This window comes from Podarcis muralis, chromosome Z (genome assembly GCF_964188315.1).
Source record: "Podarcis muralis chromosome Z, rPodMur119.hap1.1, whole genome shotgun sequence".
NCBI classification, from domain to species: Eukaryota; Metazoa; Chordata; class Lepidosauria; order Squamata; family Lacertidae; genus Podarcis; species Podarcis muralis.
Window position 1 is genome coordinate 10,322,267 of NC_135673.1, and position 13,875 is coordinate 10,336,141.

Consider the following 13,875-nt stretch of genomic DNA (forward strand, 5'->3'; position numbering starts at 1 on the left):
TGGTGTGCCATCTGTTCTGTTCTTTCCCCCCTTTGCTCTCTTTCCTTTATCGTTTCAAGCTTTCTCATATCTAGAACAGAAAACATATCAGTTTATTTTTTCTAATTGGCCTGAGAAGGCCTTTCGGATTGCAGCTGCCTGATAATCCACCTTGAGCCAAGTGAGACAAATCCCAGGCAATCAGGTCTCGTTCCCTGTCCCGTTGGCCACAAGGCTCTGGGATTTCAGTGATAAGGACTCAGGAGGTTAGATTTGTCTCTGATTTTTTAGCAGGTGTTCTTGGGATCTTTCCAATGCTAACTCTGAGTTCAAAGCCATTTAATTGTGGAGGAAATGGAGGAGGGAAGGGAAATAGAGGCTGGTTCTCTTGGCTATCGCCAATTCATTAAGATAGGGAAAGTTTCATAGAGTAGCTGCAATAACTGTCTCTTAATATCTCATCTTAAAAAGCCGAGACATCACCTTGCCAACAAAGGTCCGTATAGTAAAAGCTCTGGTTTTCCCAGTAGTGATGTATGGAAGTGAGAGCTGGACCATAAAGAAGGCTGATCGCCTAAGAATTGATGCTTTTGAATTATGGTGCTGGAGGAGACTCTTGAGAGTCCCATGGACTGCAAGAAGAACAAACATATCCATTCTGAAGGAAATCAGCCCTGAGTGCTCACTGGAAGGACAGATCGTGAAGCTGAGGCTCCAGTACTTTGGCCACCTCCTGAGAAGAGAAGACTCCCTGGAAAAGACCCTGATGTTGGGAAAGATGGAGGGCACAAGGAGAAGGGGACGACAGAGGACGAGATGGTTGGACAGTGTTCTTGAAGTATGAACATGAGTTTGACCAAACTGCGGGAGGCAGTGGAAGACAGGAGTGCCTGGCGTGCTCTGGTCCATGGGGTCACGAAGAGTCGGACATGACTAAACGACTAAACAACAACAACAATATTTTATTTTATTTTAAATGAAAAGCATTATGATAAAATGAACCTCACTGGATCAGATTATAGCTCCATCTAGCCAATGGGGCAGGGAGCCTCCGCCCCCACCCACCCCCAGGCTCTCTATTTGCCCCTTGGAATTTACCTCAGGCTGCACGCCTTTCCCAGCCCCCCCATTCCTAGTTCTGCTATGCACCCTCCTTGAGTGTTTCTTGGCAGGCTGGGATGTTTCCTTGAACTCTGCTCATGCTCCCTGTTTGCCTGGATGGAAGAGTGAGAGAGGTATTTCAATACGGCAAAGTTGTTGAGCTCTTTTTAGGAAAGCACCAAAATTATTCAGCTTTTGGGGGGAACAAACCCAAATTGTTGAGCTTTTAGGAAGGAGAACCTAACCCAAATATAGTGACTGTAAGCTTTTTGAGATGTTTCTACTGCTTTTTCCGTCGCATTGCCATACATCCGGGTTTCCCCTGACATTTATTATTGCATTTACAGCCCACCCTTTTGTCCGAAGAGCCCAAGATGGTGTGCCTAGCTCCCCCACCCTCCTCATTTAATCCCCTCACCCTGTCAGGTTGGTTAGGCTGCCAGGCAGCGACCGGCCCAAGCTCAACCAATGAGCTTCATAGCTGAGTGTGACATTCAAATCCTGCTCTCCCAGGTCCTACTCCATCACTTTGACCGCTACACCACACTGGCTTATCCAAGGTTTCTGAGAAGTTGCATCCTGCCTGTCACAGAAGTGGAAAAACAATGGACATTTCATCTGCACAGAACAATATCAAAAGCTGACAGCCAGGAATTGTAGAAAAAGAAGCCCTTGGAGGGTCTAGGCAATTCATATAGAAATGGAGTAAAAAAAAGTGGGGTGCTAACATGTACCCCTGATTTATGGAAGGGTGACCGTTTCAACCCACTCTAGGCCTAAGGCCAGTCGGTGCATAAATGGCTTTAATTAAAATCAATAATCTCTTGGCAATACTTGTATGGAGCAATTTAAGCCCAAGTCTCTATCTGTTTATCAAATCAAAGATTGAAGACGAAACTGAAGCCCGTATGTGGCTAGCCGCTAGTTGCACTGGCTAGCCTCATCTAAGCAATGTGGGTCCTGCAGTCATAAACACATGAGAATAGTCTGCTAGATCAGGCCAGTGGCCCAACTAGTCCAGCATTCCCTTCTCACAATTGTCGGCCAGATAGATGCCTGTGGGAAACTGTCATGTTACCCCTTGCTCTCCTTTCCTCTAAACTTAAAGCGTCCCAAATGCTGCAACCTTCATTCATAGGGGAGTCACTGCATTCCTGTGAACATTTTGACTTCCCTTTTCAGAACCCTTTCCAATGATGATATCCATCTCAAAGTAAGGTGACCAGAACTGAACAGAGTAATTTTGCACGAAACAGCACACAGTCTATTTCCTTCAGTTGCAAGATGCTTCCAAATTGCAAAACACGTGCCTCTGAATGGCCCTAGGTCAGGCATAGGCAAACTCGGCCCTCCAGATGTTTTGGAACTACAACTCCCATCATCCCTGACCACTGGTCCTGTTAGCTAGGGATCATGGGAGTTGTAGGCCAAAAACATATGGAGGGCCGAGTTTGCCTATGCCTGACCTAGGGCATGCTATTTTAGCCTGGAATCAAAGGGTTGAGCCTCTATTTCTGTGCCAGCCACATCTGTTTTTAGATATTATCTGAGCTCGTCAGAGGATGGGTTGAGGGGATTTACCAGAGGAAATAAGCGGAAAGCACCAAAAAGTTAACATTTGATTCACTGCTGTCACTTTTTCTTTCTGTTTTTCTTTCGGAAGTGGTGGCAGTAAAGGTTGAAACATGGGAAATGGTTTTGATACACTTATCTATAGTGCATCCAGACTGTCAAGAGTTTTGCAGGAGGGATCCAAGAGCATACTGGGAATTTAGGTTTGTGGAATTAAAGTGGATAAAAGCACACTTGTTACCCTAGTTAAGCCAGTGTGGTGTAGTGGTTAAGGTGTTGCACTAAGACATGGAAGACCAGGGTTTGAATCCCCATTTGCTCATGAAGCTCACTGACTGAGCTTGGAACAATCACTCTTAGCCTAGCCTACATCACAGTGTTCTTCTGAGGGTTGTTCAAATGGGGGGGGGGGAGAACTCTGTATAGAAATAGGTGAAAATAAAATGAATATTTTTTGGTTTCTCTCAGTTTCTCATTTTTCCAGTCTCCACATGTGATTAAAAAAAAAATCCTTGTGGAAATTTGTCAGCATTTATGTGCTAATTTTACCTGCTCTCTACATTTTTATACGCAGTGTTTCCCAATACAGTATAGACATTTTTTGCCAAGCATTTTTCACTAATATAATGTATTTTTGCATGTTATTTTCACTAATATATACATTTCTATATGCACTTTACCCTAGTATGTGCAGTTTTGTACACATTGCTTGGCTAGAGAACTGCACCGCAAAATTCAGAGAGTCATGAATTTTAAAGGATGGCTGGGTTTTGGTTGACAAATCTGGTGAGTTGAAGTGCAAATTGAATCAAATTTATCCCCCATCCTTGGCCCTACTGCAGGAAACCTACTTTTTTTTTTAAAAAAAAAAAAAACATACTTTGTGTGGTTAGAAAAGTGATGGGGAAATGCACTGAAGATCAGAATGAATGCTCAACAAAGACCTGCTATAATCTAATTCCCCACATCAGCAAGCAAAGCAGGATGAATGTTCAATCACCTGGTCATCAGAAGAAGCTCATAATATTTGAAAATAGGAACACACTTGTAACATTCCTACTTGTACACCGGGGCTATTACAAATCCCTTGTTCAACAAAGGCTGGCAAGTGATGCACAGCCCACCAACCTCAGTCTGCCCACCTGACTGCCTTTTTACTTATAACCATTCCAGGGTTGTGACCCTGGCTATCAGCTTCCCCCACCATAGTCTCAGGATTGCCCTTGCAGAACTAGGCAGGAAGGAGAATAAGGGCAAGGCTATGATTAGTTCACCCTGTCATTGACTGACACCACCTACTGTTGGCCTCCCTGCCTTCTGCCCCACCAGTCCTAATGAGCATCAGCCGCAACTGCCTGCTACGTAATCCTTACAATGCCCAGGATTTGCACCTGGGACCTTCTGCATGCAAAGCATGTGCTTCGCTCTTGAGTTACAGACCTTTCCCAGAAACAGAGAGTGCTTCCTTACGCTAAGTCACACTATTGGTCCATGTGGATCAATATTGCCTATGCCAGGGATCAGCAAACTTTTCCAGCAGGGGGCCGATCCACTGTCCCTCAGACCTTGTTGGGGGCTGGGCTGTATTTTTTTGGGAGGGGGATTAATGAATTCCTATGCCCCACAAATAACTCAGAGATGCATTTTAAATAAAAGCACACATTCTACTCATGGAAAAACATGCTGATTCCCGGACCGGCCAGGGGCTGGATTGAGAAGGCGATTGGGCCGTATCCGACCCCTGGGCTTGTCCACCCATGGTCTATACTGACTGGCAATGTCTCTCTAGGATTTTGGACAGGAACACTCTCCCAGCACTATCAGGAAATACTGGCGATTGAACCAGACGTCTTCCTTATGCAAGGTGGATGCTTTACCACTGAGCTACAGCCTTTTCTTGGATGTGGGGGGAGGGGTAGTATCTCTGGTGGGGGGACACATTGTGCCACTCTTTGCGTAGTTTGTCCACCTTTGGTCCACTCTCTGCACTCAGCTCTCTCTTGTGGCTCCTAGAAGCTGTCAGCATGCGGCACCAACCACAACCCAGGAATGGCTTCAATTGGCCAGTTAAACCTGCTGAAAGTAGCTGATGGGTCTCAAACCCTTGGTGAATTAGGGACCTCCCTGCATGCAAAGACAGGTTCTGGTGGATTGCGCAGATGAGACCAATAGTGGGTCCAGCAGTCAAGAAAGTGGTTTCTGCATGGGCAGATGGGGCTCATCAACTTGGGAAGGTATCCCTTCTTGGAGGACAACTCTGATCCTAAAGCTCTGCTGCCTTGTGGGATATCTTTGGGAGAAGAAAAGGCTAAGGAGTAAACCCAATGCATATCTGGAACGTAGAACCTAAGACAGCTGGATGGTGCCTTGTACTCCGCCTTCTGGCAACTCTTGCAGCCAAGCTGGTGCCAAGCATATTGCTCTGCTTTCCTTTAAACCACATCAGCAAGGCTGAGAGGGAGTCTTGCCATCTGGGCAGCGCCCATACACACTGCTCATGCTTGTGCCCTATGGAGGTCACTTTGGTGCTGCCAATGCAGCAGTTTGGCTTCTCCCCAGAAGTGTACACCATTATCTCTCAAGACCGCTGGATGCCAACAGTCTTTCCTTTAAGACACATGAATTTAGGAAGCTGTCTTATCAGAGCACTGGTCCACTAGCTGAGTATTGTCTGCACTGACTGGTAGTGGCTCTCCAGGATTTCAGATGAGGGGTTCCCCCAGCCCTTCTGAGAAATGCCAGACACTGAGCCTGGGAACTTTCACTAGCTACCACTGCCCTTGCCCTTGCTCCTGCCTCCTCACTACATGGTTATGAAGCCTTCACTGCCCGGAGTCAGTAGTACTGATTTACTTTGCCTATGCCCATTTAATGCCAGCCTACCTTACAGGGCTGTTGTAAGTATTGCCAAGCTAATGTATGCAAAGCACATTGAACAGTTGGGATATGTTCTGTGAATGCTAAGTGTTGCTGTTGCTCTTAGTTAGGTACCTTGAGAACCACATACAGAACCACTTCCATGTGTCTTGGGAAAATGCCAGTTGTAAATGCTCAGTCTACACAGTTAGTGCTTCTTATTGTCTCCACCCCCATCGTTCTGCCCAGACACTGAGATCCCGCGTCGAGGGCCTTCTGGCGGTTCCCTCATTGCGAGAAGTGAGGTTACAGGGAACCAGACAGAGGGCCTTCTCGGTAGTGGCACCCAACTTGTGGAACGCCCTCCCTTCAGATGTGAAGGAAATAAGCAGCTATCCTATCTTTAAAAGACATCTGAAGGCAGCCCTGTTTGGGGAAGTTTTTAATATTTAATGCTGTACTGTTTTTAACACTTGATTGGGAGCTGCCCAGAGTGGCTGAGGAAACTCAGCCAGATGGGCGGAGTATAAATAATAAATTAGTATTATTATTAGGGTGAAACCAACTGCCCATCATGAGTTTACGGAGGATCGGAAGAGCCATTAATGAGCAAACGTAATCTGGAAATCTTTTTATTTCCCCACCCACCAACTTTGATGTTATTTTGGTCTTCTGAAGACTAGAAATTATGTATGAGAAGATAGCAAGGGGGAAATGGTTATGTGACTTCTTTAATAGTGACATTTTTTAAAAAGGGGGGGTGTCTCTGTATCACACTTGTGCAATGAGCCTCTTCCAGTTGGGTTGGCGGAGGGAAAGGAAATATCTGCCTTGGGTGCTTAATTGTATTGTTTTAAAACCTACCATTAGTTGTGTGATTATAAATCACCTTGGGGTTTATGTGAAAGGCAATTATTTATTTATTTATTTATTTATTTATCCCGTGCAAAAATGCAGCAACTTGTGGAGGGTGACTAGAAGGCAGAAAACCTCAAGCAATCAAACATGCAGTTCTTACTGCAGGCAGACCCAGGCAATCAGTCATGCAGAACTGCAGCAGGACGTGGATGCTTTGATCATTCTTACTTATTGTATCACACTGGAAGTTCTCTTGCAAGACACTAGTATGCAGGGGTGCCAACTTGAATAAAATATTTGGGAGCTAGGTAAGCCCCGCCCTGCATAATCTGTCTCAAGATGCAGTGCATGCACACCATTTGAATGGCAATACCCATCAACTTGAGAGGGGCTGGCCCCCTCAAATATTTTATTGAGGGGGGGGGGCTGAAGGGACCTCAGCCCCTAGGAGTTGGCTCCTGTGCTAGTGTGGGCCACCAGCTCAATTTGTGAATAGGGACTGTGGAGCCTCGCACACAGAGCTGTGCTGCCTCATTCATCTCACATTAGTCACACAGCAAGCAGATTAGCCACTACAAATTAAGACACACAACAGTGTGATCTGCCAGGGGGGAAGTTTCCTGGTAAAAGCCTGAAGTGCATACAGTTTTCTACTTCACGGTGCCCAAATGGAATGCGGTCAACCATTTAATAGTCCACTGGGGTTTTTTCTGGTTACACAAAGCTAGATAGGAAACCAATTCATTTCCAGAAGGGTAATCTTGGTTTAATAGCCAATTAAAAAAACACACACACAAAAAACACGCAGAGAGAAATAAGTGGCTTGCCACACATTAGCCTTCAAGGACTAATATTTGGCGTTTTGGGAGGGCAATCTTTTCAAATTTACTTGTTTCCATATAAACAAATCTGACCAAACGAGCTTGGAGCACTTGCTGGGTTATTGGCCCTGATCTAGAAACCATAGTTTGTATACCATGCAGCAAGGATGGGAAAACGTTGGCTCTCCATGTAATTGATGGAATCCATCTCCCATAAGTCCCTGATCATTACCTATGCTGGGTGGGGTGCTGGGAACTGGGATCTGGAGAACCAAATCTTCTCCATCCCTGTCTTACAGGATTAGATCTCAACCAGGAGCTCAGTCCAAAAGCAAGATCCACTGGGATAAGTGAGTTTGGATTGTTGGTGGTTCCTGGGCTTTCCTGACTGAGCCCCGACTCAGCCAGGGCTACACTGGTGTAAGTCACTTACCTCAGCTGAACTGAAGATAGGCTGGTGGAAGCCACTCACCCCAGCTTATCCAGCTGAACTTAAACCAGTGTAAGTCCCCCTGAAAGAGGCATTCTGGGGGTATAGCAGGGGCAGGACAGGGCAAGAAGACCTAGGCCAACTGCCTTTAAGCTCACTCATATAATCTAGCACCTTGGTGGAACTTAACCAACAAAAAAGGTACCTTAAGTAGGGCATAAATGACACCAGCTTTCTATAATTAGGGTTGCTCTGCTGCTTAGCTGAAGTTAGATCCATTGAAATCAAGGAGACAAGATCGTTATGATTTAAGTCCCATTTATTTTCTAAACGCTAACAATGGCTTAGAATGTCTCCAGACAGCTGCTGCAATGCATATTCCTAGCAACAACAACAAAAGAGCAAAATACAAAATATGAATGGTGATAACTTTTGAATGCAGAAGGAAAACATATGGAATAGAGATGGACTCTTGGTGAATTATTAGGATAATTATTAGGATTGTTAGGCTCATCCGCACTTTCTCTTGTCCCACTGCTTTCCCCTGAGGAAAACTGCTCTTTAGCACTCAGTCGGAGCAAATGGCAAACCTTGTTTTCTCCAGATTGACTTTTGCTCTGATTTAGTGGTAAAGAGCAGCTTTTTCCTATGTAAGGAGCAGAGCAAGGGGAGAACCACTCAGACCTATGCTGTCTAGGCAGGAGACAAGCAGAAGTGTGGACAAGTCCCATGCTGGGCAATGTATTATGTATTGGATATTATACATTGTCCACAGTACTGAAGCATGCAGCACCTCCCCACCCCACCCACTTATATTAAGCTCATTGTATTATAAACACACAAAAACTGGATTCTCAGATACTTCCTAGAAAAATAAGTGCTATTTTATATGTAGACAGATACAGCTCTCCTTGTTTAAAAGGTTGGGAAGAACCATAGGAAAAAACATGTTCCGGCAAGCTTTGATCAGTCTGAAGACTGTTCACAAAAGTTTTTTAGTAGTTTAACAACCATTGAGAAAGAGATCTTCCACAAAATCCTCCATTGATTCTACAAAGTCATGGCACAAAGCACAAGATGAGTCAGTAGGCCACCATTCAATCCATGTCATGGCATCTAATGGATACTGGTATCTACAAAAAAAGGGAGAAGGAAAGGGGCATTTTAAACTAAGTGAAATAATGGAAGGAACGCAAACTGCTAAAGTAAATTTGATGGATCTGGCCAATGATGTGTGTCTTGGTCATTTACAGTTAACACTACTGCAAGATGCACTACATGGGACTGTCTTTGAAGAGTGTTCAGATACTCGCGGGTGCAAAAAAATTCATTCTCTTTTAATGCTTAATTTGTTCTAGCAATTTCATTAGTTTCCATGGGTGGTCATACACCATGTAGGGGGCCTTCTTTGCATCAAAAGGCAGTCTAAAAATATTATCATAACTAAATAAATAAATGAAAACCTGCATGTCTTATTTTCTACTGTAGGTAGTGCTCAGGGCACAATGCTAAAACTGTACTTTACATTATGGAAGGAGAGATCTCCATTGAACATTTAACTTTATACATTTTAAAGGCTGTCACCAATTAAGTTCTACTCAGAGAAGACCCATTGAAATGAATGGTTTCTCTCTCCACCCCTCTTCACCCCAGTCTGCAAAAAAACCACAACACCTTCAACTGCTCCCTGAAATACTTTGGGTTGTGACCAACTGAACTGTACTTTACTGAACTGTAGACCTTTTGAAAATAATGAAAATAGTCTGACATTGGGTACAACTCTTTCTCTTGCAATGCAGAGGTGAAGAATATATTTGGGTAATCTCCAAAATAACACTATTACCACCTCACCTCTTCCCCATCATCCCAAATATTGCTGCTACAATCCTAATGTGTAGAATGGAATATCCTGTTCAGGTTTCTAAGCAGCTAGCCCTGTTCTCTTCCTGAATACTCCATTTCCCACCCCCTCTTCATTGGGCTATTTATTGGGATCCCTACTTAGGTTTCTCCCCACCCCCACCTACATAAGATATCCTCGACTTTTCTCTAAATTAAAAAAGCCCCGAACATCTTCTTTACATATCATGCACTGTAAATCCAAGCTTACTTACTTGGCATTGGCACCATCTCCTATCTTCAAGGCCTCTTTCCCCATGATCAGGTAATTCTCTCCTGGATTAAGCTGAACATCGACACATGAATTCTTTTTAATAAAGATGACTTCTGAGTTCTTCTGAGCAAAAACCTCGCCTGGAGTAAAAATAGAAGGTTAGAAGGAGCCCAAAGGCCAGCTAGTAGTTCTGTCATTTCTACAAAACAGAACCACAAAGATAACATTTATATTTATTGTTCTGCCCATGTTTGCCTCTGACCCTGGCATGCAGCCCTCAGAAGGCTGCCCAGATGGGAAGGTGGCCCTTGGGGTGAAAAATGTTTCCCACACCTACTGGGGGCAAAAGAGAAGGAAATGGCCATGACTTCATGCTCTCTTCATGGAATACTTTGGGAGGGGTGGGGATCTTCCTGAGATTAGTAAAGGTAAAGGGACCCCTGACCGTTAAGTCCAGTTGCAGACAACTCTGGGGTTGTGGTGCTCACCTTGCTTTATTGGCCAAGGGAGCCAGCGTACAGCTTCCGGGTCATGTAGCCAGCATGACTAAGCCGCATCTGGCGAAGCCAGAGCAGTGCACAGAAATGCCATTTACCTTCCCGCCGGAGCGGTACCTATTTATCTACTTGCACTTTGAAGTGCTCTCGAACTGCTAGGTTGGCAGGAGCAGGGACCGAGCAACGGGAGCTCACCCCGTTGCGGGGATTCAAACCACCGACCTTCCGATCTGCAAGCCCTAGGCTCTGTGTTCCTGAGATTAGTGGATGACGACTCCCACCATTCCTTTGGCTAGTTAAACAATCTATGGCCTTCTAAACGGTTGTAGGGTGTTGTTACTATGTTATGTGTTTTTGTGTTTTTATATTGTAAACCACTCTGTGGTCCTTGGATGAAGGGCGGTATAGAAATTTAATCAAACAAACAAACAAATCTCTGACCATTGGCTTGATGGGGATTGGGACTCCAACAGTAACTGGAAAGCCACAGGGTTCGCTGCACCCGTTGTATCTTAATGGAATCATTTCAGCTCAGCATAACAAATGCTCTCACCTCTTTTATAGAGATCTAGGACAGTTGCAGTGTATTTAACAAAGCTTCCTTCTGGCTTGGAAGACAGGATATTCACTTTATAGACTACAGAGGAGAAATAATAATAATAATAATAATAATAATAATAATAATAATAATAAACCAGTAACAACAATACTGGACAAAGGTTCATTCTTGAGTGTGTTCATTAAAAGTGACGGTAAGAGTCTCTGCATTTTCTCTGAGCAGAGGTGGAAGGCTGCTATCACCAATTCCCACCATCAATAGCAGACAGCATGTTTTCATCTGTGACATCCTGATGATGGAAGTCCAGCTAAGTCATTTTTGTTCCCCTGGGGATTTTAATTTTAAATAACTGTTTGTATTTTAAAATGTTGTATTTTAAGTTTTGTATTCAAAGTCACAAGAGGACTACCTTCAATGTGGGCTGAGGAGGATCCAGTTGTTCAGCTCCACTCGACTGCCACAGGAGCGGGCTCTGATGCATAGTAGGAAAAGGTCAAAGGGCAACACCAGGATTCCCCCATGGTCATCTTGCAGGCTTCCCTCCTTTGGGGCATCTGGTTGCCACTGTGAGAACGGACTAGATGGGATCTTTGAACTGACCCAGCAGGGCTCTTTTTATAGTCTGAAGACCAGCCTTAGGGCAGGAAATGCCCCCTAAATAATCCTGGCACCTTGTTACTTATATTCCTGAACCAGATTTGAGCGCAACTTTTGCTGTGGGGGTCTTTTGTAAGTTGTCTGAGAGCCTCCTGGTGCTATAACACAGGATATAAGTATTCTAAATAAAAATTTAAAAGGGCTGAAAGGTTGCTGAATTTTAAACACTAGACATTAAATTTTCACTGTTGGTTTAGTTGGTATTTGGGCCATTTGCTTACAGGATTTAATTTGCTTTATTGCACATCGTATTGGGATTAAAAAAAAATATTAATTAATATTTCCCCATATTACAGTAAAATAACAACTACAAAAATCAAATAAATAGAATATGGAGTCATCTCTTAAAAGTAATTATTGGATAACTCCCAGGTCACCCTTAACTACAGAGTGATTTAGTAGTCAGACTATCTGTCTCACTGTTATCAATCACTAAATAATTATCTTCTGTCAGCAGGAGCTAACAGAGAGACAGCCGAATCACTATTCCTCTCTCCTGGAAGTCCACACATCTTATTGTTTTAATTGGCATTACAAACTGTCCTGAGTTTAATATTACACCAGGTGACATATATAAATATAAAATTAAAGATCATCTCCAGAGGGTGGAAAGTTTGGGCATTTGCTAGAATCCCAAGAACAGCAGAGGAGCCTGAAACCCTAAGAGTGCAACCATTTCCATATTTTTCAGAGTATCCAAGATAATCAAATGCAATACAAGAAAATGAGTACTTTTAATACCCTGCCTTTTTCACATGGGAGGGAGGCTGCACCTGAGGGTCCCAAAATCACTGGCCAGTAAGATTTTACAATATCTGAACCTGATTTCCATGTTGCATGCTTGCCAGAACACACTAAAATGGAGGCAGCCAATATGTTGCCCTCAAGATGCTAGACTACAGCTGGCAACAGCCCTGGAGATCTGAACATGCTCATAAAGGTAAAGGTAAAGGGACCCCTGACCATTAGGTCCAGTCATGGCCAACTCTGGGGTTGCGGCACTCATCTTGCTTTACTGGCTGAGGGAGCCGGCATACAGCTTCCGGGTCATGTGGCCAGCATGACTAAGCTGCTTCTGGTGAACCAGAGCAGTGCACGGAAACGCCGTGCTCATAATTTGCTCTTAAACATTCTCAGGCACAATCTGAGGCCACTGTATCATACTATAGCACCCAACTCCAAACCACAGTGTTGCTCCTTTACTCCATTGTTGCTCCAATCCCATTTTTGATGGGGGGGGGTTGTTCTGAGCATCATTAGGCCCTAACTGAGAAATAAAATAATTCAGTTGAGAATTATTTTTATCTTGCTAGATCAGGCTGGAAGGTCTCCTAGATCAAGCTGACCCAGACACTACCACCTAGAATCTTACACCAGCTCTGGAGTGCAGAATATACTTTTCCATGGGTCTTGAAGCTTGCAAAGGATGTGGACAGAGGCTGAACCTATTCTGAGCATGCTCAGACGGGTCAGGTCTCTTTAAACAGAGGTTGGATCAGTCAGGACCATGGACAGTTCCCAGTGGGCCCTACTAGCTCAAGGATTCACTCCTGTTGGGGGTGTTGTCTAGCAGAGAGCTGGAGCCTTCAGCCTTTGAGTCAAGTATGAAGGCCCACATCCTCAGACTGGGAGATCACAGGGGGAAGTGCTGAAGGGTACTGTGTCTCTTTGTGACACAGCCTGTACCTCTTCTGCTTCATGGCACCATGATTACACAAACATAAGAAGAGCCCTGCTAGATCAGGCTGTAGGCCCATCTAGTCCACAATCCTATTCTCCCCTAGTCCACAACCCTGTTCTCACAGTGGATGACATGATGGCAAGCACACAAGTCTCAACAGGAAACACACAATCAGGACCTGATAGCAACAGAATTCTCCCTACTTGTACTTCCCAGCAACCCATATTGCCTCTGACTCTTGAGGGAGAATATATCCATCATGGCTAGGAGACATTGATGGCCTTCTCCTTGTCTAATCCTGTATTCCAGCTTCCTGGACGGCTTTTAACGACTGCCCTGCTAGTCAGATTCTAGCTGTCATCAAGTCAGCTGTCTGAGGGACAAACTGCTCTGTGCTCCTGGCTTGGTCATTAACACCAGTTCTGTTGGTGTTGGATCTGATGAAGGAAGGGTGCTTTCAGGGAAGAGACTGTTCTTTATCAAGCCCAAGATCACAATAACCACCACTGACACTGGCTGTAACTTTAATAACTATAACTTGGAAGAACTTGTGCTTGTGCTTGCTTTCCCCTCCTCCCTCCCACTCCTTTCTCCTTGTGTGTCGTGTCTTTTTAGACTGTGAGCCTGACAGGAGGGGCTACCTTCATACTATTTTTAAAGCCTTTCTGGAACCCTTTTTAGTTGAAAGGCAGAGTAAAAATGCTGAAAGTAAATATGGGGGGGGGGGGACGAATAGCATGCACCAACCCTC

At 44.4% G+C, this 13,875-nt stretch overlaps 1 protein-coding gene across 2 annotated transcripts in view; it reads right to left on the minus strand.

Moving 5' to 3' along the window:
• Nucleotides 1-7,918: 7,918 nt before the first annotated feature.
• The window catches only part of C5 (complement C5), an 83,043-nt gene continuing 77,086 nt past the window's right edge, over nucleotides 7,919-13,875 (minus strand). For both annotated transcript variants that reach the window (XM_077922155.1, XM_028715482.2), the window contains exons 39-41: nucleotides 10,781-10,864; nucleotides 9,732-9,870; nucleotides 7,919-8,750 (exon numbers count right to left, since the gene is read on the minus strand). In XM_077922155.1, coding sequence (XP_077778281.1) covers nucleotides 8,621-8,750; nucleotides 9,732-9,870; nucleotides 10,781-10,864 — 353 coding nt within the window. In that variant the 3' untranslated portion in view covers nucleotides 7,919-8,620. The remainder of the gene's footprint in view (nucleotides 8,751-9,731; nucleotides 9,871-10,780; nucleotides 10,865-13,875) is intronic.